Raw genomic sequence first — 26,482 nt, 5'->3', positions numbered from 1 at the left:
TTGTGGGCTTCAACTCACAGAATTCCTGAGCTAACATGACTGGAGGAGGGATTCTGGGAGTTGAAGTCCACCAGCCTTAAAGCTGTCAAGTTTGAAGATACCTGCAGTTATACATGAAGGCTGCAGACCTGAAGGTTTACCCCTAGATTTGCCAATCAAGTGAGTAATTTGATTTTTAGTGGAAAGCAGGGATGAGAATGAGTGAGAAACTGTCATCTGCTTATCTCCCTGTAATAACTCCTTCTTGGTACTTTTCATAGTAACATTGTCAGTTATTAAAGGCACAGTCAGGAATCAACCACAAGAAATACTAGAACTCTATATAAGCTATAATAACATAATCTCAAAAGATTGACAGAATTTCTCCTTCTGTCTCTCTTATATCAAAGACAGTTAGTCTTGGGTTTCTGCCTTCCTGGACTAAGTTCCAGTTTTGCTAATGTTTGCTGCATGTTTTCTTCAAGGCCATCTCCATAGTTCTCTATACATATTGGGGTGTAAATCACATGGGGAAGAATTCAACACTCTTGTCTATTTCACTTGAAAGTTTGTCCTTAATCACACTTTATACATGAATGGGGGTAGACCTGTGATCTCCAATTTTTTGAGGCCCCCAGTATATTAGGATTTTTGAAAACCTGCCAGGAGCATTCTCATAAAATAGCTACTATGGGGCAACTAGTGAGAAAAAGCCAATTTACTGGAAGGCAAGCTAAAGTGGTTAATTCCTGCTACCACATCTCTACCATTTCACCTTACATCTGTCTTTATTTTTCTGGGCATACTGCCAAACAAAACACTGACTCTAGCTACCAAATCATTTGTCATTTCTAATGCCTCTGGGGTATGGTGAAGTTCAGAAACACTGCTGGAAACGAAGATAATGCTTGAGGCTGGTGTTTGGTTCTGAACCACACCACCTTGATTTTTTAAGAAATCTAAAAATAAAAATAAGATCAGGGAAGATATGGAGCCTGGCAGCCATTAAATGAGATTTCTTTGCCCACATTTCCGCTCTGGCATCCAAACTAGAAACCCATGAGGTGGGCCTATATTGACACATACGGCTACGCACATAGACTATGAGCATGCATATCTTTAGGAGTGATTCGTGTGTTGGCTTAATATGGTTAGAACCTAGTATAAGAACTTGATTCTCTTACATACCACCATTCTGCTAAATTTGCTCAACTTGTATATGCATTTTATATGTACCCTAAAATTAATAGTCATGTTCCATTGGGGAAAGGATTGTTCTAATATATATAGAAAGAACTCAGAAAGAGGCTATGAAATACCCTCTGGCGATAGAAGGCTATAGAAAGAAGCTATTAAATAGCCTCTGAACATTTCCCTTTTGGTATAATTTTATTATTTCAATTGTATTAATTTTTTGATGAATTTGTCAAACATACATCTTGGTAGTCTATCCTGGGCTTTCTGACTGATCTGCTTGCCTTCGGGAAGCTGTGGGAGCTTCATCACTTGAGACTTTCATGAAGAATTGGACTGTCATTTGTCAGAAATGGTATAGGGTCTCCTGTTTGGGCAGGGGATTGGACTAGATGACCTACAAAGTCCCTCCCAACTCTGTTAATCTGTAATCTGTAAATCTGCTTTCTACAGGGGAGGACACAAATCACATGTAGCTATTGTTTGCCTATCACAAATTTACTTAACAATTGTCTCCAGTCAGGCACCAGTGCATGGCTTACATCAGCCTCAACCAACTGCTGTTTTTCAATTGCTTCTTTCGGTCTCTTAGATGCCTTTTCATTAATATGCTGATAGCTGCTTCTGGGCAAACTGATCACTGCCCTATTTTACTTTTCAATAGTACTGAATAAAAGTATGATCATATTACACTGATCAATGACCATGAAAACAGGAAGGTGTTTGTCAAGAAAATTATATGATCTTTTGGTCATTACATGTGAAGCTTGATTCAAACAAATTTTACTTCTCATGCTTAAATAGTTCTCCTTATTTGGGGAAAAATATATTCTTTAGTAATTTAGTCAGTAATTTCAACTACCCAGATACAGAGTTTTATTTTATTTTTTGGTTTTATATGAAAGTCAGGAAATCGCCCAATAGTATATCAGCTTTTTTCTTTTCTGCATAAAATTACATTATATTAGTAGTACTTTTCTCCAGGTTGGACAACAGTCATAAACATTCTCAATTTATTTTTGTCAACACGTTTCAAATAGCTATTTAAGCAGCCATGGTCCAAACATTTGGGGGAGATATATTCTAGAATTCTTCCAAGTTTCATTGACTTCATCAATATCCAAGAATGACAAACTTCAAATAGTGCTTTTTAGCAATGTGGTACTTACTGGTTTGTGCAGGACTTCCTCCATCTATCACTAGAATGGCAGCTTTGTATTGAAAGTTAAGAGTGGCCATACTTTCTGAATCATAGTCCAAACTGCTATTTACCTATCAGACCACAGGATAGAAAGACCAGGAGAAAGAGGACAGAAGTTACCTTTCGTTATTAACCATGGCAGAAAAATTTATGGTATCTTCTACAAAAGAGAGGTCCTTAGTCAACTAAGATCCAAGGCTCCAATCAGGGTCCCTAAAGCACCACAATATGAATGGGAATTCAGTGCCCTGTTGAGCTTTGTACTAAATGTACTGTTCATTTAAATGTACATTTTTAGTACTGCTCATATGAATTGTTGTGGAGGAAATTATTCAAGCCTTACTGATATACACTAAGTGACTGATGTTCCACTCCAAAGACTCACCTGCAAATTTGGGCCATCCATTTTGAAGCTATAAGGTGGGTTCTGGTCAACTATATTGTATGTCAAGCTGCTATTGATATTGTCTGGATCATAGCAAGACAGAGACAATATGGTCCTCCCAATTGAAGTGTTCTCTGGAACCTCAGTTCTGGAATTAAGCAAAACTAATCACAAGAAGAAAAAAACAACAAGAAAATAGAAAAAGAGATTTGAAGAGAATAAATATATCCACTTTCTCCTCTCCTGTTGATTTTCAGAAGTTACTCTTTAAAGACTGTTTTTAAAAGAAAAGGTAGAACTTCAAGACTTCCAACAGGGCCACTAACTTAGTTTTGGTTTATGTGGTCAAAAGATATGTACCTTGGGTTCTGATTTCTCCAAACCCTTAGCCCACAGTTAATGAAACTTGTGTGACTTCCAGATTTGTTGGATTACACAATCAAAACTACCACAGTTCCTGGGGACAATGAGCTTTAATTGGTTAAGGAATTTACCTGGATCTATTTACCTTTAAGAAATCCTAAAATCTCTTCCCACTTAGCAATCTAATTCCTATACTTCTCACTTCAGAAATAGTAGCCCTTCTAATCTACCACACATGCATCCCTATGCAGAAAGTTAGACATCCTCAAAATGAGTCTATTACTCTATGTTTTCTTGGCTCAAGCTATCACAATTTTCTTTGCAAAGGCATATACAAACACAGCAGGAGAACACAAGGGTCCTTCCAAATTCTCCTGTTTCACAGTAATGTTGACAATGATGATGGCATAATCAGCGTGGTTGAGCATATTGTAAGCTTTCACTTCCAACTGGGTGTTAGCCAAGCTTGGATTGTTTTTCAGATCTAAGTAGTATGTGGTCCTGATGATGCCTGTATCTGCATAATTAAAACATTTATTATTTTATTAAGAAATTTAATTACATTTGGAAAAACATATACAAACTAAATTTGAGAAAAAGAAGATAATGGAGAGCAAGAGTAAAAGTGGAGTAAAAGAGATAAAGAAAGAAGCAAAGAAATTACAGGTAGTCTTCAACTTATGACCACAACTGAGGCCAAAATGTGTGTTGTTAAGTAAGAAATCTGTTAAGTGAGTTTTGCCCCATTTTATGACTTTTCTTGCCACATTTGTTCATTGCAGCAGTTAAATTAGTAACACAGTTCTTAATTGAATCTGGTTTCCTCATGGACTTTGCTTGTCAGAAGGTCACAAATGGTGATTACATGGCTCTGGGACACTGCAACCATAATAAATGTGAGTCAGTTTTCAAGCATCCGAATGTAAACCATATGATCATAGGGATGCTACAATGGTCATAAATATGAAATAAGTCACTTTTTTCAGGGATGTTGTAAGTTTGAACGGTCACCAAATGAACTGTTGTAAGTCGAGAACTACCTGTATAATAAGGAAAAAGAAAATAAATAAACATCAAGTGACTTCCAACCTTACAATAAACAAATTTAATAACTCTTCGAAGTCTATAAACAGATCTCTTTTTCTCATATCCCATCCCTTAAGCTATATGCAAATTCATTAAAAAATGACTTTTCAACCCTAGTGTCATTAATAAACTCATAAAGGATTACTAGAACATTACAACAAATAATTTTAACCTTGATTATATAAACAAGTTTATATTCCTTCCTTTTACTTATAGCAGTCTTAATTCAATCAAATATTGTCATAGAATTTTATTTCTCTTCAATTCTTTTTTATCCTATCACACTCTTGTAGATCCAATAAGAAAACATTTCTCAAGTCATTCTCTTGGTCCATCATCTGTCCTTTTCTAAATTGTTCTCTTGGTCTGCCATTTGTAATTCCACAAATGGCAGACCAAGAGACTTTGTCTTATCAGATAAAATTTCTGATCACTTCTGTTGTTCCTTCATTAACATCTTTTAGACACAGATTACCTACCTAGAAGCAGACATTGTTACTGACACTGTTGATACTGTAGTTACGAACTTGTGGATTTATTCTTCAAAGATCTCCTTGAATATTTCAGAAGTTATAATGTTTTGTATCATATTGTAAGTTGTAACTGACATAGCATTGTTTGTTTCCTACTTAAAATCTTTAGTTCCCTCTAGCGCAGAGGTGTCAAACTCGCAGCCTGTGGGCCAGCCGTGTCAGCGCTGGCCATGTCTTAGTATATAAAATCATACGTTGCAATGACTTACCTGTCAATGAATACTTCAGCTTCAACCATAACAACACAAGAGCACACAACAGATACAAACTCAAGGTTAACTGCACCAAACGATTGCAGGAAATACAACTTCAGCAACAGAGTGGTCAATGTTTGGAATACTCTACCTGACTCTGTGGTTTCTTCCCCAAACCCCAAAAACTTTAACCTTAGACTGTCTACTATTGACCTCACCCCTTTCCTAAGAGGTTTGTAGGGGGCATGCATAAGCGCACCAATGTGCCTACCGTCCCTGTCCTATTGTTTCTGTTTTTTATTTTTTTATTTTTCTTATATGTATCCATGTATTCATAACTATGTTTTTACTTATACCTATTATCTTGTAAGCAATTATATAAACAAAAATAAATAAATAAATAAATAAATAAAATAAAAAATGTCCACCCCTGGTTTAGCGAAAAGAGAAAAGGCGCGATATGTCACATGACGGCGTGATGCCGTGAGTTTGACACCCCTGCTCTAGTGTCTAGTTTCTCAAATCATAACTTATCTTTTATCTCACTTCCAATTGCAATAACCAAAACAACTGTTTCCTACAAGAAGTTGTTATTTTTTATAGTTAATTCCAAAATCTTATAGTAAAAGTCAATACTCCAAATTTATCTGGACCCCCTAATCCATTTATAATTTTCTTAGGTCAAAGTCTTATTTAGCTTTTTTCTTTTTCTTTCAAATTCTTTCACTTCTTAAGCTTGTAATTAATCTTTGTTTTGTTCAGAGTCAAAGATACATTTTCCTGATGAAGACTTCAAACCTGTCATTTCAAAGGTCCCTAATACTGTAGCTTTAGAACAGTTAATACAGATAGTCTTTTGACTTACTATTCATTTAACGACCATTCAAAATTAAAGTGGCACTGAAAAAATGACACGATAATCTTTCACAATTATGACCATTGCAGCATCTCCATGTGATCAAAATTTGGACACTTGGCAACTGGCATGTATTTATGACTGTTGCAGTATTGTGGGGTCATGTGATCACATTTTGTGACCTTCTGACAAGCCCAATGGGAAAGCCAGGTTCACTTAACAACCATGTTACTAACTTAACAATTGTAGTGATTAACAACAGTGACAAGAAAGGTCATAAAAATACAGCAAAACTCAACAACTGTCTTACTTAGCAAAGGAAATTTGAGGCTCAATTTTGTGGTTGTAAGGAACTTGTAGGCAAATTCTAAAAGTAATTAAAAACTTAGCGTCCTTGTCAGGTTGTAAGCAAGATGGTTGCTCTTTTCATCTGGTGTTCAAACACACAGAAAGCTGCTGGTCTTGAGAGAAGCAGCCATTGAAGCACATATGAGCAATTCTGTCCTCTCCTTATCTGGAATGGGTCCAAGGAACAAAATTCATTGATTCCTTGGTCTTTACCACTTGTTTTTACTTTTGTTGCTTTTACAGAGCTGTTTTCAGTTCACTATACCTCCCCTGGAAGCCCTATAATGAAGAAGATTGATTCTCAGCCTCTTGAAGGCAAGAGGGATGAAAATTGAAAATCAGCATAGCTAGCTACTAGAAACTTCCTGAGATGATGTGGATGCTATGGCTTACCTGGGGCTTTCATTACCTGGTTCAATGGTAAAATGATCTGTGCTTGGGGAGATGATCTGGTAGACCACAGGTTTCACACTTGCTTGAACCTGTATGACGTTGGACAAAGGTGGTACACTTTCCTGTATTGTACATGCAACTGATGATTCCCTAAATCATGAAGGCAAAGGTGTAAATAACTCTTTTGGTATCAGGAGTCTATCAAGTGCAATATTGTTTACTCTGCCTACTTGAAGTAAAAAAAAATGTTATATGGTTACATGGTCACAAAAATAGAAACATTAACCAGGATATATATCATGAAGTAAATCTGTCCCCATGCATGTCTTCCTCAGAATTCTAAATATATTTGGTTGATGTAATAGTGTTTGGTTGAACTACAAGTATAGATCATACTCCAGTCTGTTCAATCTATGTGACCTAGACTTATAACGTAGAAGAGACAGAAAACTTGTTCTTATACTAGGCCGGAGGCCTCCAAACTTGGCAACTTGAAGACTATGGACTTCAACTTCCAGAATTCTGCGAGTTGAAGTCCACAAGTCTTAAAGTTGCCAAGTTTGGGGATCCCTGTACTAGGCAATAGAAAGAGAATCAAATCTCCTCATCCTCTTTCTGCAGTACATTCCAGATCTACAATTTGGTCTACATGGCAGGGAATTAAAAAATCTCAGTAGAAAACATAACATCTCAGGAGTTTCCAGAAGTGTGCAGCTTGATTCAAGCTTTGACTCCTCCAGTTCTTTCCCCAGAGAAGGTACGGGTGGATGGAGACTCGATGATTCCTCATGTGCTTGGGTTTCCATTAGTAGTAGGTAGCCTTGCCTCAGGCCATGCATGATTGAAATTTAGAAGTGCCAGCAAAGCATCATTTTGAGCAGTGCATCTTCAAATTCCAATACGTGTGATCTTCGACTTACAACCATTTATTTAGTAACCACTAAAATTTATAATGGCATTGAAAAAACTGATTTATGACCAGTTTTCATTCTTGCGACCATTGCAGCAGCATCCCTGTGGTCATGTGCTCGAGATTCAGTTGCTTGGCAACTGGCATGTATTTATTATGATGGTTGCAGTGTTGCGGGGTCGTGTGATCACCTTTTGCGACCTTCGACAAGCCAAGTCAATGGGAAAGCCAACGACCATGTTACTAACTTAACAACTGCAGTGATTTGCTTAACACATGTGGCAAGAAAGGTCATAAAATGGGGGAAAATTCACTTAACTTGCTTAGCAGTGGAAATTTGGGGCTCAATTGTGTTCGTAAGTCGAGGACTACCTCTAAGTATCACAGGATTCTGAGATTGTACTGTAAGATTAAGTGGGATTTCATGTGATTAGATCTGAAGTGATAATTATTCTCTGGCATAATTCCAATTCTGTGGCATTCACTGCAAGGGATTGTGTAGTAATGAATGCCTTTAAAGGATATAATGGAAGAGCAGGATGTCTTGGGCCATATCTATTTCCTGGCAACCCAACTTAAACATCATCATGTCTTTATCCCCACCTCCTCCAACTCACCTGAAACTGACTTTGTTATGGTAAACAGGGTTCACCTGGATAAACAGAGCCACTGTACAACTGCTTGAAGCAGCATCCTTGACCACAATGTTTAGTGAGAATGTCTACAGGGGCAATACAGGAAAGGTTAATTGAATCCAAGAGGCCCAATGAATAAGCCTACAGTTCCACAGAAGCTTTAGAAACAGATAATTCCCTGAAATTATTAAGAACTGTGCAATGAGAAAGGTCCAAAAGGCCTGAAACAAGACATGTGATAATCAAAGCCTAGTGCCAAACGCTAATAAAGACAACAAAAGCTCCCTGCAGGCATGCAATTCTCTTTGGGATTGTTTGGGATGTGACAGAGAGCCAAGGAATAACACACCTTGAATGGACTGGGATGCTAAGCAGATATATGTGCAAGGCAAACAATAGGACATACCTTGCCAGCTTGTTCACGAGTGAAACCTTCGGCAGGTGCCTGCAAGGCTCCTTCTGGAGTTATGACAAAAGATAAGGAAGGATCCTCAATGGTGAACTGTGGGAAGGGAAGACAATGTGGCGATTATAGAGTAGACAATACCCTCCACTTGAGTCTCACCCCATCCGAGTCACCCTTCAAAATGCCATCTTCTCTCAGATTATGACCTCATCTTAGAAAATCCACAGGAATTTTGTTTTCTCTCATTTGTGAATAACAATTTGTCGCTCCTTGTGATCACAGAGGTTTCCTCAAGCACACTTCTGCTTTTCTCTCCCAACCACTGCACTTACGGTCAGGTTGCCTGTGCCCCGCCTCTTCAAGACAGTTGTGTAGATTGTTTCTCCAGGCCCAATATCCTCTGAAACTTGTATAGGCAACCGTCCTATGATAGAAGAGAGATGGGAGCAGGGGGAGGAGAAACTAACATAGTAGTGAATTGAACATGGCAACATGGGCAAACTGAGGTTGAACAGTCCCTCGTTTCAGGATTATGAGACCTTTTGGGCCATTCTACTACCACTACTCTACTCTCTCTTTCTATTCTTGGTCAAAGTAATCTTTTGCTGCCCTGTGCTGATCAGGATCTGCTCCAAGCTGATGGAAAATCCAATGCATCCCACTGTCTACTGACTAATCCCCACCTCATCCAATTCCCCTATAATCTTATGTTACAATGTTCCTCATTAAAGCATTTTTGCCGAATGTTCCAAAACTAACTTAATCAAGGAAGCTGCAGCATTCGTACCTATGCCATTCTTACCTACGCCATTGCACACTAATCTCCGTGTTTCATTAACTTGAACGAAGAGCTGAGCATCTTCTGTCTCTGTTCCGCAATTTGCAGTGAATGTTAAGGCATAGAGATTCACCACTCTAGCATCTAGAGCAGCACTGGGACTAAGACTCACCTGGGAATCAAAAGGAACAACCTTGGTGTGATTCTTAAGTAAGCATTAGAACATAGTAGAGTTCACCAGCCTCTTCCCTCCCCTGTACTTCTCTGAGGGTATCTCCACCAAAGAACTGTCAGCCACTTCAAAAGCAACCCTGGATCTCAATAATTTCTTCACATCAGCTATGTTTGAGAGCTTAGCCAATGTATTGCTAACTCAGTAATGTGGTGTTTGAGTCCATATAAAAGTGATCTTTTTAAATTTAAAAAAAAAACAAAAACAACCCCACCCAACTTTGTGGAATTTATGGTTAGTCTATTTCCCCATTCCAGAGTTTTTGGTAGAAACTGAATACGGTCTCCCTTCTTAAGAACTCTGGGGTGATGAAGATTTTATTAACCTTATATTTCATTCTTTCAGTTCTTCAAGATTATTGTCAATATGCACACCACACTTCACCAAGTACTGCGAAATGATTTACAGAACAAATACAAAATATGTAAAACCAAGAATTGTAAAGAAAACCATATAGTCAAATGCCCTAGTTAGCAGTGAACCTATCAAAAAGAACCCTCACATGAATAAATAGATAAATATCTTAATTCATAAAATGTTCTACTGAGAACTACTTCACGCACTTTGAACATAGAGAGTTCCAAAGTGAGGATGAACACAAATGAAGAAGTTCAGGTTTAGATCACCTTTATCCATTGATAACATTATAAGTAGAGCCCCTCCTAAGACCTTCTAGCATTGGAAGAGGCGTTCTTTACTAAATCCACCACTCACTTCTGTTCTGCATGGGAGCAACAGAACCACAATCCCTTTTCCCAACCTTGTCTTCTAGTTGCCCCCAAACCTGAGCCATCAGATTTGTTGGACCATAAGTTCATTACGGGATTCTCCAAATTGCAATCTGAAAACTTCAGAGCGCATGTGGTTGAAGGAAGCTGGAACACTTAGTAGTAAGAGTCCAAACTGTTTGTAAATTATTAGAAAAATGCCACCTATCCCTGAGCATTTCCTTGGTCATCAAGACAAATACTATTCCTCAAAAATAATTCTAAGATATATTGGACCTGGCCTATATGATCTTGTTTACCTGATAGTTGCCAGCAGATAAGATGTTTAGAAAGTTGAAAAAAGAAGAAACTGGGGTGACGCTCTTCAGGGATGTCGCAGGCACATCGGTTGAGTTTGTACAATTGACGGAGAAGGTAGTCACAACTGAATTTGGTTCTGCACTCTCGTCCAGTTGCACTGTTTTAGGAAGGTCTCTGAATGCTACAGCTAAGAGAAGGATCAGCAGGAGAATGTTCATCCTATGACACCACTAATGATAGCAAGGACCATCTGCTAAGAACTGCAGAGCAGCTTCTCCCCAATAGCAACTTTGGTCTGGAATGCTCTTCCTGCTGAAATTCACAAAGCACCTATTTCTTCATCCAGCCTTCCGTGTGTATAGCATTAATGTTTGTTGGAGGGCTTTTTTGTTTGATTCTCCTTCATTCACTCTCTCTTTTTTTTTAAGTGAAGGTGCTACTTTTGCAGTGTTTTGATCTGCTCATACTCTCTTGCATTTTAACTGTGGGTTGTAAGCTTCTTGAGCTTTATAATAATGGAAAATACATACAAATAAATAATTGAGCAAAAAAGAAAGGGTACTTTTCTTTCAGCATACTCTCTTTCAGCGTACTCTCTTCCAAAATGTAAAGTACGTTTTCCACTACGAACAAGAAACATGGCAGGAATGTCAATGAGATATGATTGGAAAAAAAACAAGATGGTGAGTGTAAAAATGTGATTGAGGGAATTCATATATAAATAAAAAATGGAACTTGCACCACATTTTTCACAGCCACCATTTTCACATTTTTTCCACATCCTGTGAATACCCCTGAAACATAGGAGGTCCTTTTAGACCAGGGGTCTCCAAACTTGGCAACTTTAAGATTTGCGGACTTCAACTCCCAGAATTCTGGGAGTTGAAGTCCACAAGTCTTAAAGTTGCCAAGTATGGGGACCTCTGACATAGACACAATGGGAAGTGTTCTGTATATGTACTTGCATTCTTGTAAACCTGCATTCGGATTGGCTAAAACTCACAGCACTCGGATTGGTCGAGTGTGCGGCACTGATTGGCCGTTACGAAGCAACTGCGATTGGCCGAGCCGATCGCGGGTGATTCAAACGGCTGTCATTGGCCGCGGCGCCTGGCACCAGTTCAATATAAGCCGCCGCCCTCCAAGCCGGTGGCCAGATCCAACTTAAATAAAAAGAGCTTTAAACCAGTCACTGCCTCACATCTCTTCTTGGGACCGATTGACCGACTTAACAGGAAGACTGGTTCCTGAAGGATGTTTTAATATCCCCTTTTCCTCTGCTATTTGGCTCTCCAATTATAAACATTTAATGCCCTCTGAGGCAGCACTCCAGGGATTGCCTGTTTTCCTGTATTTTTTTTCTCCTGTTGCTTTTATCCTTCTGAACAAGTTCTTCTCAGAGCATATAAAGAAAAATACTCCTAAATTCCTAAAGTCATAGTGAGACCCATCAAATTTAAATTTGTTTTGTTAACAATGTGGGAATACATTCACGCACTGCAGGAAAAAGTTTGAACAAATATTTGTTGGAATGCAGACAGTAAGTAGAAATGGTTTAAGAGGAACCAAAGACTTATATTTGACATGTAATATATAAAGCTTTGCCTTTATAACAAATCATCCTTCTACAAACTTTCAGAATGCATCAGATAACAATTTACAAGTGAAACTCGAAAAATTAGAATATCGTGCAAAAGTTCATTTATTTCAATAATGCAACTTAAAATGTGAAACTAATATACGAGATAGACACATTATATGCAAAGCAAGATAGTTCAAGCAGTGATTTGTCATAAGTCTGATGATGATGGCTTACAATTGATGAAAACCCCAAATCCACAATCTCAGAAAATTAGAATATTGTGAAAAGGTTCAATAGTCTGGTTCAGTAGGAATCACAATCATGGGAAAGACTGCTGACCTGACAGTTGTGCAGAAAACCATTATTGACACCCTCCAGAAGGAGGGTAAGCCTCAAAAGGTAATTGCAAAAGAAGTTGGGATGTTCCCCAAGTGCACATTAATAGAAAGTTATGTGGAAGGGGAAAGTGTGGAAGAAAAAGGTGCACAAGCAGCAGGGAGGACCGCAGCCTGGAGAGGATTGTCAGGAAAAGGCCATTCAAAAGTGTTGGGGACTTTCACAAGGAGTGGACTGAGGCTGGAGTCAGTGTATTAAGAGCCACCACACATAGACAGATCCTGGACATGGGCTTCAAATGTCATATTCCCCTTGTCAAGCCACTCCTGAACAACAAACAACGTCAGAAGCGTCTTACCTGGGCTAAAGTAAAACAGAACTGGTCTGTTGCTCAGTGGTCCAAAATCCTCTTTTCTGATGAGAGCAACTTTTACATCTCATTTGGAAACCAAGGACCCAGAGTCTGGAGGAAGAATGGAGAGGCCCACACTGCAAGATGTTTGAAGTCCAGTGTGAAGTTTCCACAGTCTGTGTTGATTTGGGGAGCCATGTCATCTGCTGGTGTTGATCCACTGTGCTTCATTAAGTCCAGGGTCAACATAGCCATCTACCAGGAGATTTTGGAGCACTTCATGCTTCCTTCCGCAGACAAGCTTTATGGGGATGATGACTTCATTTTCCAACAGGACTTGGTACCTTACCACACTGCCAAAAGCACCAAAACCTGGTTCAATGACCGTGGGATTACTGTGCTTGATTGGCCAGCAAACTCATCTGACCTGAACCCCATAGAAAATCTATGGGGCATTGCCAAGAGAAAGATGAGAGACATGAGACCAACCAATGCAGAAGAGCTGAAGGCTGCTATTGAAGCATCCTGGTCTTCCATAACACCTCAGCAGTGCTATAGGCTGATAGTTTCCATGCCACACCGCATTGAGGCAGTAATTGCTGCAAAAGGGGCCCAAACCAAGTACTGAGTACATATGCATGCTTATACATTTCAGAAGTCCGATATTGTTCTCTGTACAATCCTTGTTTTATTGATTGCATGTAATATTCTAATTTTCTGAGATTGTGGATTTGGGGTTTTCATGAGCTGTAAGCCATCATCATCACAATTATGACAAATCACGGCTTGGAACTATCTTGCTTTGCATGTAATGAGTCTATCTCATGTATTAGGTTCACCTTTTAAGTTGAATTACTGAAATAAATGAACTTTTGCATGATATTCTAATTTTTCGAGTTTCACCTGTACAATAGTCATGTTGGCTGAGAATGATGGGAGGTGTAGTCAAGAACATTTGCAGAGTAATAGGTTGGCACTGCCCTGCACTAATCTCAGCAAGCCTTTTTTTTAAAAAAAATCTTTCTCTCCTGAAAGTATTTTAAATGAATTATAGTTGAGTAAATTATATTTAATTAATACAGATTCATGATCCATGGAAGAAAAAAAAAATCCAAAACCTGTTTTTGATGATAGAATATAAATATATAGAAAGCCTGGAGGTCTATTGGACTGTTCTAGGGAGCTAAAATATGCAGGCTCAGTTGTATTAATTTTACTTGGATCCAATAAAATTATGATCCAGTTAGGAAATATTTTTTCCTCCTTAATGAAAAGACTTTACCTATCCCTTCTCTTTTTAAAAACTACTTCTGCAATTCTAAACCAATTAATTAATTAATAGCAGTAGGGGAAAATAAAAAAGGGATGTTTTATGTATTGTATTTTGGCAATCTGTCCTGTTGAACGAGGAATTTGCACAAAAGTGAAACAGCTATCCTTTTTTGTTACCTCAGCAAAACATTTATAAACATTTACAGCTGGGGAGGAAAGGGAGCAGCCTTCCTCGATTCATATAGGATGGCCTGATTTTTAGGATCCTGCATGTTTCTCCAGAGGCTAAAAAAATAAACATATAACTACATAAACTGGGAAAATTCAGCTGACCTAGTAAAAATGGTTGCTAACAATCAGGCTTTCGATTAGACTTATGTGTGAAATTGATTAAAGAAATCGGTTATTTTCAGAAGGAATTGTTTAGTAGATCGTTTAGCCAATTTGCTATCCAGTGGCAAGCTTAATCGACATTTTCTAAACTCGTTTTGAACAAATTGTTAAATAAAACTGTGCTATGATAATCTAGCTCAACTATTTTTTGTAAAGCATTTGGGCTTTTATTACTGATGCATAAAAATTAGAAAACATCGTCTGTCCAGGCTTTTAGGGGTCAAAATGCCGCAGCTTCCACATAGCAGACCGCAGAGGCAATTCAGAAAGCAAAAACCAGAATTCTGATTATTTATTTATTTATTTTATTTTATTTTATTTATTTGTCAATTGTTTACGAGATAAGTAAAAGTGTATACATAATTATGAATACATGAAATGAGTACATATAAGAAAAATAAAAGAAAAATAAAAGAAACAATAGGACAGGGACGGTAGGCACGTTGGTGCGCTTATGCACGCCCCACAGACCTCTTAGGAAAGGGGTGAGGTCAATAGTAGACAGTCTAAGGTTAAAGTTTTTGGGGTTTGGGGAAGAAACTACAGAGTCGGGTAGAGTATTCCAGACATTGACCACTCTGTTGCTAAAGTCGTATTTCCTGCAGTCAAGCTTGGTGCGGTTAACCTTGAGTTTGTATCTGTTGTGTGTTCTTGTGTTGTTATGGTTGAAGCTGAAGTATTCATTGACAGGTAGGACATTGCAATGTATGATTTTATATACCATGCTTAAATCAGACCGAAGACGGGCGTAATTCAAGGTTTTCTAGTTCTAGAATTTCAAGTCTGGTGGCATAAGGTATTCTACAACGAGTAGAGGAGTGGAGAACTCTTCTTGTGAAATATTTCTGGACTTTCTCAATTGTGCTAATATCAGATACGTAATGTGGGTTCCAGACTGATGAGCTGTATTCGAGTATTGGTCTAGCAAATGTTTTGTATGCTCTAGTTAGTAGTGTGATATTACCAGAGAAAAAGCTACGTAAGATTAGGTTAACAACTCTTAATGCCTTTTTGGCTATGTAGTTGCAGTGGGCACTAGCACTTAGATCATTAGAGGTGAGTATTCCAAGGTCCTTTACAGAGCTTGGATCATCAACAAGATCTTGACTATTCAGCTTGTATTTTATTTTCGGATTTTTTTGCCAATATGTAAGACAGAGCATTTATTTGTTGAGATTTGAAGTTGCCATTTGTTTGACCATTCTGATACATAGTCAAGATCTTTTTGAAGGGTAGCAGTATTGTCTGTGGTATTGAACAGCTTTACATCATCAGCGAAAGAACGCAGTTGCTCTTAATATGATCACAGAGGTCATTTATGTAGAGTATGAAGAGAGTTGGTCCTAGAACACTGCCTTGGGGGACACCACTATTGACAGGTACAGAATTTGATAGGACACTCCCAATTTTGACCATTTGTTGTCTGTTTGACAGGAATGCTTCTATCCAGTTATGCAGTTGTCCAGAGATACCATAGGATTTTATTTTTAGTAGTAGTTTGTCATGTACCACTGAATCAAAGGCTTTACAGAAGTCTATGTAGATTGCATCTATTGTTTTGCCCTGATTACTGAAAGATCTCTCAGTGAGGAAAGAAGAGATTTGAATGAAAAGGATAGAGATAGTCCTCAAGTTATGACAATTGAGCCCAAAATTTCTGTTGTTCAGTGAGACATTTGTTAAGTGAGCTTTGCCCCATTTTACAACATTTCTTGCCAGAGTTGTTAATCACTGCAGCTGTTACGTGAACCTGGCTTCCCCATTGACTTTGCTTATCAAAAGCTTGCAAAAAGATGATCAGATGACCTTGGGACACAGCCATGGCCATCAATATGAACCAGTTGCCAAGCACCTGAATTTTGATCACATGATCATGGGGCTGCTATGAAGGTCGTAAGCGTGAAAAACAGTCACTTTTTTCAGTGCCTTTGTAACTTTGAACCGTCACTAAATGAACTGTTGTAAGCCAAGGACTACCTGTAGTCTGTTAATAAGGCTAGGGAAAGAATAGAGCCGGGGGAGAAAAACAATAGAATCTCTGTCTGCAGAGTGTCAATTGCAATTTCAACTGCAGCTGATAAACAGCTTTTTCTCTTGAAATGCCCCGACACTGGTCTGTAACAGCAATTTTTTTTCAAATTTTGGACAGGAAACATTTTCCTTCCCACTTGGAGGTGGTATGGACTGAACTGGTGACCTTCTGCGTGAAAAACCTTGCCCTCGAGCTGCACAAGGGCTTGTTTGGCAAGACACCAGCAATTTGAAATAGATTGTTGAGCCTAAACCTGCAGCTGAACATCAGAACTCTGAAATTAAGGGAGGATGTGCTGATGCTTCTTTCCTGGTACTGAATTTGCCTCTGTATGCCATTTTACTATCTTTTGTTGTATGTACATTGTGAGCAATTGGCTTTTACTCTCACGGCCATCTTGGATGTCAACTTGTACACCATGAGGGAAATCCCCTAAACAGGCAAAAGATAGTGACCCTCTTCTCCTCCAAATCAAATTTCTATAAAATGTTTGTATAAATATGTCAGACAAGTTAGGAATTGCAGTTTTAGGTGAGCTGGGAGCAAAGGACTGGTCAAAAGTATCTAAACCCTCAGGAGCTTGCTTATTAGGCAAGGCTCAACTGTCTCAGGAAGTCTGTTCTTTACCCCCTTCTTTCTTCCCACAGCCCACCACAATGAGTAAAATGAGCTCAGGGTTTGATGGCATTTTTTTGCAGTTCTGCTGCATTTAATATTCAGCCTCCTAATAATGCTTTGGCATATGTAGGAGTGTGAGCGTAGTCCATGTCTGCCATATTATAAAGCAATCTTCCAATTATGCTATCAGAATTGGGATTGCCCAAATCTCTTGTTCCTTGATGTCCTGGTCTCAAGGTTCTGGAGCAAAGGCTTGAAAAAAAGGTTCCTCCCATGAGCCTTCACTCCAGTGATTCAAATTTGGGATTCATTTTTTCTTTATTACCAGTTCTGTGGGCGTGGCTTGGTGGGTGTGGCAGGGGAAGGATACTGCAAAATCCCCATTCCCTCCCACCCCACTAACCTGCTTTCCAGCTCCATTCTCCTGTGCAGGGCAACAAAAGAAGACCCAGCCGATCAGCTGGGACTCGAGAGGCAGAGATAGATGGGGGGCAGGGCCAGTCAGAAATGGTATTTGCCAGTTCTCCAAACTACTCAAAATTTCCACTACCAGTTCTCCAGAACTGGTCAGAACCGGCTGAATACCCACCTCTGCTTCACTCCTCAGAACTGTCCCACTCCTGAAGGGAAAGAACATTGCACCTAGCGAAATAGCAGAGAGAAGGTCAGTTGAGGACAGCTGGAAAACTGGAAAAAGAAAGACACGTTCAAGAGGCAATTCACTATTTTATATGCCTCTAAAATAGTTCCATGCCTGGGGAAAGAAGAGGAGAAACCTATTGTTAATTAGGTAAGATGCTTCCTGCTTCTTCAACCGTTTTTCCCCTGACTACTCTGAATTCCCAGTTCTCATTGCCAACAATAGATATTTCCCATGAAATGACAGCATTTTTTAAACCTAATAAATTAGATACAGTGCAGGTTTTTTGTTTTGTTTTTATAAGTTGCCTTGAAAGGTATGCTATTTTTTTTTCTTAACAATTAAGCAAATGCATCAAATTTCCATCTTGTACACTGGAATACAGAACCCATAATTCTCTGCTAATATCTATGCTGATTGGTAGTAAAGCCAGAAACTGTAATAGAAGAGATCTGAGAGCCAGGTAGAAAAAGACAAAATTAAATTGAGAAATAAGTAAATTTAAAAGACATTAGAAAGCAGATAAAACTTGGATTCAAAGAATAGGCAGAAGACTTTACCAGAACAATTGGCTGGTATTTTATTGTCGTTGTTAATTGGTGGGTCATTTCTAGTTTGTTATTTTATTGCGTTTTGGTAGTTACTTATTTGGGTTAAGGTGTAGAAAGAATAAATAATCTTGTAACACCTTAAAAATGGATGCACTGAGCATCACATGAGCTCATATGTGATAATTAATATGCGGGCTCCAAGGTACCACTGGACTCACTTTCCTTTTGCTTCAGCAGATTTACACAACAATCCCCTCTGGAACAAAGATTTTCATGCTTATTAAGACTCCAGAATGTTCTTGACTTCCTCTCATCCATCACTGGATTCTAAAATTTCCTAGGGTGCAATCATATTGTTTTAATCAAAGACTGGATATTTTGTAAAGCTGTAGCTCCAGGCATTCTTGAGGCACCCTGGTGCCTATATGCCCATCTGGTGGCACATGTACTCACATACATATGCTTGGCTACAATCCATGTTTGTCTACACGAAGGGCAGTCAGCTTTGTTTTCACAGCTGTCACACATCAAAGGCTGTTCTTGTAGCGCCACTAGCAACCTTATTTTCAAGCCATTGGTGTTTGGCCATTAAATATGGGTAAGCAGGTTTCCTTACCTTCAGCTCCGATATCTGGATCTACAGGTGGGAAGGAAATAAAAAGAGAGAAGAAAAGTTTCTTATGCCGTACCTGCTGTGAGTTGAGTTAACTAGCAAATATTACTCAGAACATTCACTGCTAAATGAGAAATAAAGGGAGATGTTCCCTGACTGCTTACAACCCATTTTCATGGTGTAATTGCTTTGTCTCTTTCACATATGCTGTTCTGCTACTATATTTATGCCATGATGTTTCCACCTGAAAACACTACTAGCTGCTGTTAATCGATTGTGTTGATTGATAATGCTCCGTCTTGATTCACCCCTTCTTATGGAAAGATGGAAAAGGTTGCTCCAGCTTCTTTTGGATCATCTTTGCATCTAGTTCTCTCCTCCTCCTCCTCCTCCTCCTCCGAGAATCTAATCAAGAGCGCCAACGTTGCTCTAATTTCCTCTGCAAATCAGGGCAGGAAAAATCAGATGCTCTGTCCCATTGTCCCTAAGAATCCAGGAAACCCCCTGTGAGGAACAGGGAGGCTGCTTTGGTTAAGACTCAGGACTGCCAACTCTTCCAAATGAAAAAAAAAAAAACATGGGGAGGGGCAGTAGAGACTTCCAGATCAAGGAATTAAGCCTGGGGGGGGTGGGAGGGGAAGGAGTGGAGCCCTCTCATATTAGTCTGGGCTTGAGGGCAGAGCCAAATAGAGCTTTGCTGGCTGAGGAATTCTGGGAATTGAAGTCCACAAGTCTTAAAGTTGCCAAGGTTGGAGACCCCTGAAATGGAGGACCTGCCTGTTAAGGGGCAGAGCTATCATAGGAAGAGCAGAGTAAGAAAAACTGCTTCCTTCTCCCTCCGCACACACATCTACACGCTCCAGGCAACACCTTAGAAAACAAACAAAGAAACAAAGAAAGAAAACAAACAAAGAAAACAAACAAGTTGTGCCTTGGTCAAGAGCTGCTTTGTTTTTGTTTTCCTCTCTTAAGAACTGGCAAGGGGAAAGCCATTTGGTCCTGATCAGCCCTGCAGACCTGGTTTCAATCACTGAACTTCACTGCAGATGAAGGGAGGTTGCACTGGAGCTAGCCGGCCTGGGACACTTGCTGTTTAGCAAGTGAGTTTTGACAGATCTTTGCAGGTGTAATTAATACCAACACCCAAAATGGCGGGACAGTCTTGGTATGAAACAACTGCTGCACTTTGCCAGCAGGTCCATGGATTCCCACTAGAATTTGCTAGGAGGCCCTGGATTCTCCCAAATTCATTCAAGGAACTGTTCAGCTCATGTGCACTACATTTACGCATAGTATTTGTGCAATCAGAAGCCACTGTATAAAACACATGCTTCAAGAGAGTTGGGGGAAGTATTCTGCTGAAGTGCTTATTTACCTTCATGGTCCATTTTATCCTTTCTTACAAGGTTGAGGGCCCATGTAGATTGGGTGCACCTCTCACAAGCCAAACAGCACTTTGGGGGAGGTTATTCAGTTCAGACAAGCCTCCCCCCACCCCAAACCAAATGGTCCCTTAACCATAATTCAAAGAATGATCAAAGAGAATCTTTGTGATTCAGGGTTGCACTGTGGGATACTCAATGCTCTCTAACTTTGTTTTGTTGCAGATGTTTCATTACCAAACTAGGTAACTTCATCAGGACTAGCACTGATGAGGTTACCTGGTTTGATAAAGGAAACACCTGCAACAAAATAACCAAAATCAGGGAGTACAAAGAACCCCACAACTCAAAATAAGCACAAGCAAGCCTTACCTATCGTCCAGCCAAGGAGGAGCAGAAAAAGGAACAAAGGCCAGTCACATTCTACTAGGCCAAGTCGCTGCATTTTGTCAAAGTTGCCGTCTCTCGTCGGTGTCTCCCAACGTTGCCAGATTGTGTTGCTAACAACACTGGGCTGGGCAGGGCTAGGCATGGCAAATCTCACCTGTGAAAGTTGTAACCCTTTGCTATGACAGTCATTTGCTACAAGATGGGCAGCAAATGAAACAAGCAAATAAAACCCTCCCCAAGAAATGTTGAAAGAAATCCAGAAGCTCCAAGCCATTCTTACTGTTTCAGGCTCATCTAAGCATTGACTGCTCTTTGGCCTCCATTCCTTTGTCCATAAACATATAAAATGCACTCCCCAAGATGATATTATGGGCTATTTCAACCTAAGATTCAGCTTCAAAAGTCTTTTCCAAGGCACTTTCCAAAAATAGGGCAATTTATATTACTCATGCAACTTATATTGCTGTTTATATTTACCGCGAGAGGAAAGGTCATCCATGAAAACTGATTTCTTTTAATTGGTCAGTCAGTCTACATTGTTTTGACCAAGTCATGACAAATAACGCAAAGCCTACAGAGGGCTTATAAATTAGAAACTAAGTTCCTAATTTTGGAAAACATTGGGGCAAACTCTCTAGTATAGGGTGGGGAAATTAAACACATAAATAAAGTTCCACGATAGCCATGAAGCAAATAATATTTGTGCATTTTTCTTTTTTCAAGGAGGCTGCAACTTAGCAAATCAGGTTGGAAGAAGGAAACTTGTCCTCTTTCCCTTTTCTGACCCCCATACCACGCACATGCCTGCAAAGAGAATGAGACCTTTCCCGGGCAGAGACCTGGTCATGCAGGCAGAGATTGCCAACGTCTTCGCGGGCTGAGCAATGTCAACAAGGAAGCCTGGATCAAATCTTCACTCAACAGTGTACTTCCTTGGGGGGGCTTCCTTCCTCTACACTGCCTTATATACGCGCTGTGAAAAAAAAGGGAAGGGAAGAGACAAACAATCGTACATTAATAATATCCAGAAGCTGAATCATAAAATCCCGCAATCATTTCTCCTGAGGGGGGAGGGGAGGAATTGTCATACCCACTGATGATGATGATGATGATGATGATGATGATGATGATGATGATGATGATGGAAAAGGAGGAGGAAGGAATTCTTCGAAGTGCCACCGGATGGGCCAGGGTTTTTGTTCTGCTCAAAGTGTCCAGAAGAGTGCGCTGTTGCGCCATGATGGCACTGCTTTGGCTGAAGTGGACCAAGCAGCTTCTTCTGCTGCCTCCTGAGCTTGCTTCCCCGGCCTCTCCTCTTGCGTAAAGGTCGGTTGAATCTCCGCGCGAAAGGCCTCGCTGCAGCCTCTGAATCTTCGGGTCGGGCTCGCAGTCATGAGCACGTCCATGGAGCAATCCTAGCATTCTTTTCAACTTTCCAATGTAGCCTACTGTGCTGATATTTCCTCGTGGTCTCCCATCCAATGAGGGGGGACAAAGAATGTATTTTTCTGTATCCTTTGGATTCCTGGCTTTTGCCAGATGTCTCTGGCAGCTCTGTCCAAGCCTTGATCAGCTCTGACCTGCCTTAATTTTTCTAGATCAATTAGGGTCCACTCGGTGTCCAGTCCTACTGATACTTGCAGTGGATTTTTTTTTTTTTTGACTGCAAAATGGCATGTTCTCTCTATGAAACTGGAAAGGCCATGCTTGTATCCATGCCGAGATCATGAAGTGCACCAAAAGAAAGTCAGAAAATCTTCCCTAGCAGAGACTTTTTTTTCTCCCCCGAGACGCAAACGGATGTAACAGTTGCTCTGCAAGGAACTGCAATTATAACCTGGTTTATGCAATAGACTAAGCTGCCCTTGGTTTCACCATGTTTTCTTCAATAATGCACGATACGCTTAGCCCTCATTTGCAAACTATGGTGTGTGAAACATGAGGCACTCGACTTAAGTGAAGCTAACGAAGTACACTGTGATTTAGTGCGTTGTGTGGCCCAAGCATGTAAGAGGATTCTAAAGAGAGAGATTGAAGGAATGTCAGTCTGGAGGGAAAAAAGCCTTCAGTTGCAGCTGTTGGCCTGCAGGCCCTGGGTTCCAAGAGCTGAGGTTTGGGCATCTGCAGTTTGAATAGAAATTCTGCTTCCATTTATGGCTGAATTTCCACCTTCGTATTGCTGCACTGATGCACAGGCCCTTGAGGGGATTATTCAGTGAGCTGGATGATGATTTATTTGACCTTTTTATGCGTAACCTCATTGCTTTGGGGGATGGCTTATGACATTTTGCAATGTTTTAATTTGTCTTTTATTTGAGACGTTATGCCCCGTCCTTCCATTCTGGATGTGGGCTTCATCTTGGTTTCTTTGTAACTGGGGAGAGTGCTCACTATGATTCAGTTTTACTGCTTCAAAAATACTATATATATAAAATAGTGCAATGTATACATTCTCAGAGCTCAGAATTAATGGGCATTATTAAAATTAAACCAGAGCTAGCCTGTTTTAGTGGTTGAGGCACCAGGCTAAAAACTGAGAAATTGTGAGTTCTAGTCCTGCGTTGGGCACAAAGCCAGCTAGCAACCTGCAGCCAGTCACTCTTGCTCAGCCCTAAGAAGAAAGAAATGGCAAACCACTTCTGAAATCTTGCCCCACCCCCAAAATTGCAGGGACTTGTCCAGGCAATTGCCAAGGTCAAGAACTGACTCAAAAGCATAATAAATGAACAAATAATAAAGCAAAGTGCAGGAAAGAAGAGAGAACCCTGCAGTTTGACCTAGATTGCAACGTCCTGGCAGCCCTGAGAATACAAGAGTTTGGATGGGCATTTTGAAGGGATACAAATGCAGATAAAGAGATGAAGAACGAACACTTCGTAGAAATGGGTAAAAGACTCACTCTTGTGTGCAAAGGCTCATAGCTGAGAGTTGCTGCTGCTGCTGCTTCTAACTGCTAAAGAAGTTGCAGAGAAGCTTTAAATATGTTGGGTTGACAGAATCCTCCCCCCCCCCCCCCCGCCTTCCCCAACTTCTGTGGAGCTTTAGTACCTATTCGTCCTTCGTATATATGAAGTTGGAGCAGAAAAAGGAAGTTCTCATGGCCTTGGCGTGAGGCCCTGGGTTGAGGGGGATGGGCTTTTGAGGGGGTTTTGTGCTTGAGGAGAACTGCCAAGTATGGGGGTGGGGGGGCTGGAAAGCTGCACATCCGTTTCTGCAGCAGAGGAAGAACCTGGCTCCCAAGATACATATTTCAAACTATACTGTCTTGGAAGGAAAGCTTTGGCTGAGTGAATCTCCAGAGAGCAAAACCGAATCCAAAAAACAGCCAGAGACGTTAGAGAAACAAGGATGTTTTAACAATGAATGGAGAGCAGAGGCTGAGAAGTTTGTGTGTGTGTGTGTGTGTGCATGTGTGGGGAGGGGGAAGTCCTGATGTGTGTCTTAATCTCTTGCTTCAGGGACGCTGTGCGCAGCTCTTGGAAATCATAGGCCTCTGCATAGACTCCAGTGTGGGCCATGTGATTGAAGGCCTCAGCATACCAAGAAACCCAGACTGGGCCTGATTCCCCTGTGTATCTTCATATGTTCTTTACTTTTTATGTTTTTTGAAGGAAACTTGATATATTTACAGCAGTACTGTTTGTCAATTGAAATGGTGGGGGGTGGTCATTGTTTTTATTTGGACTGAACATTATTATTTACTAATAACACACACGTGTTTTGAGTCATATCCATGGCTGTATCAACACCTGAATCTTTTTTCTCTGTTGCTTTGTGGACCTTGTTGCTGAAAGCAGCTTATAAATATTTTGAAATAAACAAATACATCTTCTAAAGTGATCTGTGCTGTTGAGGAGGGGAGAGGAAAAGAGAGAATTCCTAGAATACAAATTTCAGGCATGTTATATTTAGGTTTGACAACTGACCAGGAATTTTTTTTAAAAAAAAATCTGGCCTGGCATTGCCTTGTGCTTTTTAACAACAGCTTGAGGTTTAGAAAACAATAAGGCTCACAGCAGGTAGATAACCAGTATCACTTGCTTGTCAAACTGCTGTTACAAGCTCTGGCCAGTTGAAAAGTTGCCAGTCTTAAATGAATCAGCCTGCATTTCTGACAAATAGTTGGGGCTAAGGAGGACTCACCACAAAGGATTGTATAGTCTTTGTAGCACTGTCTCTTACCAAGCAGTTATTTCAGAGCTGGGATTTTCCTGAATCAAACCAAGCCAATATAGCAGGGTTCAGTTCCTGCTCGGAATAGGATTCCACTGTCCTTGTACACAGCAGAGAGGCTTTCTCCAGGAGTTGTACCCCGGCTAATGCAGCATGGTGATTTTCTTGGAGAAAACCTTCTATAGGGCCAAAATAGCAACAGCACTTAGACTTATATACCGCTTCACAGTGCTTTATAGCCCTCTCTAAGCAGTTTACACAGTCAGCATATTGCCCCCAAACAATCATGTCCTCATTTTACCCACCTGAGAAGGATGGAAGACTGAGTCAACCTCAGGGGTGGGATTCAAATTTTTAACAACAGGTTCTGTGGGTGTGGCTTAGTTGGTGGGCGTGGCTTGGTGGTCATGTTATGGGTGGACATGGCTGGTGGTCATGTTATTGGCTGGGTGTGGCCAACTCAATATCACTCACATTGAGGCTTGCAACTCCTCCCCTGGCCTCTCATGACTGTGGGGATGCTACAACTGTTGTAAGTGTGAAAAATGGTCATAAGTCCCTTTTTTCAGTGCCATTGTAACTTTTGAATGGTCACTCCACACAAGCAAAGTACCAGCAAAGGAGGGGAAAAAAACTCCAGAGAAGTTCCAGAGACAGGAAGTCTAGTCCTGCCAAGAACGTAATAAGGTTAACAGAGAGGCAGTTTCTGTAAGCAGCACCAGAATGTTTCCTTCCTGCCTTCCTTACAGGATTAGGCCAGTAATTTCTTCTAACAACCAGTTCTCTGAACTGCTTAGAATGTTAACAAACGGTTCTAGGTGCGAACTGGTAGAATCCCACCCCTGGTCAACCTTGAGCCGGTGAGTATCAAACTGCCAAACTGCTGGCACTGGCAGAAACAGCCTGCATTCTAACCACTGAGCCACCACAGCACAAATGGCATAAGAGTGGCATTCATTTTCTCCAGAAGCCTTTATGAGGGTGACTGTTGCAAGACAAAGAGAGAATGTCAGGAAAGAAACATAAAGTCCAAAAATAAGGCCAGAAACCTTGCTTGCGTTTTAGGCTCTGGATGGAGATGGAAATTGCACTCAAGGACAAAGAAATAATGACCAACCTCCCTTCATGTCTTCCTTGGGTCAATTACATCAATAGATTCCTTGCTAATCTAAACTGCAAACCTTGAATTAATTATCCTGGAAAAGGCAAAAGTGTGTGTGTGTGTGTGTGTGTTTGGATTTATCCAACTGAATTTGGGATTATGTAGGGCTCTTCCAGGCAACCTCTCGCATGCCGGGGAAAACGGCTCTGCGTGCCGCTTCCGGCACACATGGCATAGGTTCGCCAACATGGCTATAAGGTCTCCGACTTGAGCAGGGGGTTGGGCTAGATTAGAAGACCTCCAAGGTCCCTTCCAGCCCTATTCTGATTGATTGATGGCAAACTCTCCAATCTACAGCTGGGTACACAAGTAAAGGATTCGCATGGCCCTTCTGTGAATGTTGAGATTAATAAGGCAGGCAGTGTGATAGCTGGATTTGCGAGCAAGGCTGAATTCAAGGGCCGGAAGCTTCCTATCCGTTTTCCAGGCAAGCCCTTGCACCAAAGGCTGTAAGTGCAAGCCTGA

At 40.3% G+C, this 26,482-nt stretch overlaps 1 protein-coding gene across 1 annotated transcript in view; it reads right to left on the bottom strand.

The window, feature by feature from the left end:
• The window catches only part of CDHR4 (cadherin related family member 4), a 35,525-nt gene extending 14,694 nt beyond the window's left edge, over nucleotides 1-20,831 (bottom strand). Inside the window, exons 1-11 of the mRNA XM_087924122.1 lie at nucleotides 20,665-20,831; nucleotides 18,914-18,934; nucleotides 10,521-10,708; nucleotides 9,286-9,433; nucleotides 8,816-8,907; nucleotides 8,484-8,579; nucleotides 8,060-8,163; nucleotides 6,549-6,682; nucleotides 3,462-3,639; nucleotides 2,760-2,907; nucleotides 2,343-2,445 (exon numbers count right to left, since the gene is read on the bottom strand). Of these exons, the coding sequence (XP_087780248.1) occupies nucleotides 2,343-2,445; nucleotides 2,760-2,907; nucleotides 3,462-3,639; nucleotides 6,549-6,682; nucleotides 8,060-8,163; nucleotides 8,484-8,579; nucleotides 8,816-8,907; nucleotides 9,286-9,433; nucleotides 10,521-10,708; nucleotides 18,914-18,934; nucleotides 20,665-20,824 (1,372 nt within the window). The 5' untranslated portion in view covers nucleotides 20,825-20,831. The remainder of the gene's footprint in view (nucleotides 1-2,342; nucleotides 2,446-2,759; nucleotides 2,908-3,461; nucleotides 3,640-6,548; nucleotides 6,683-8,059; nucleotides 8,164-8,483; nucleotides 8,580-8,815; nucleotides 8,908-9,285; nucleotides 9,434-10,520; nucleotides 10,709-18,913; nucleotides 18,935-20,664) is intronic.
• Nucleotides 20,832-26,482: the final 5,651 nt, after the last annotated feature.

This window comes from Pseudonaja textilis, chromosome 2, assembly GCF_049901715.1.
Source record: "Pseudonaja textilis isolate UNSWEBS1 chromosome 2, rPseTex1.2, whole genome shotgun sequence".
NCBI classification, from domain to species: domain Eukaryota; kingdom Metazoa; phylum Chordata; class Lepidosauria; order Squamata; family Elapidae; genus Pseudonaja; species Pseudonaja textilis.
This window is presented reverse-complemented; position numbering and strand designations above follow the sequence as displayed.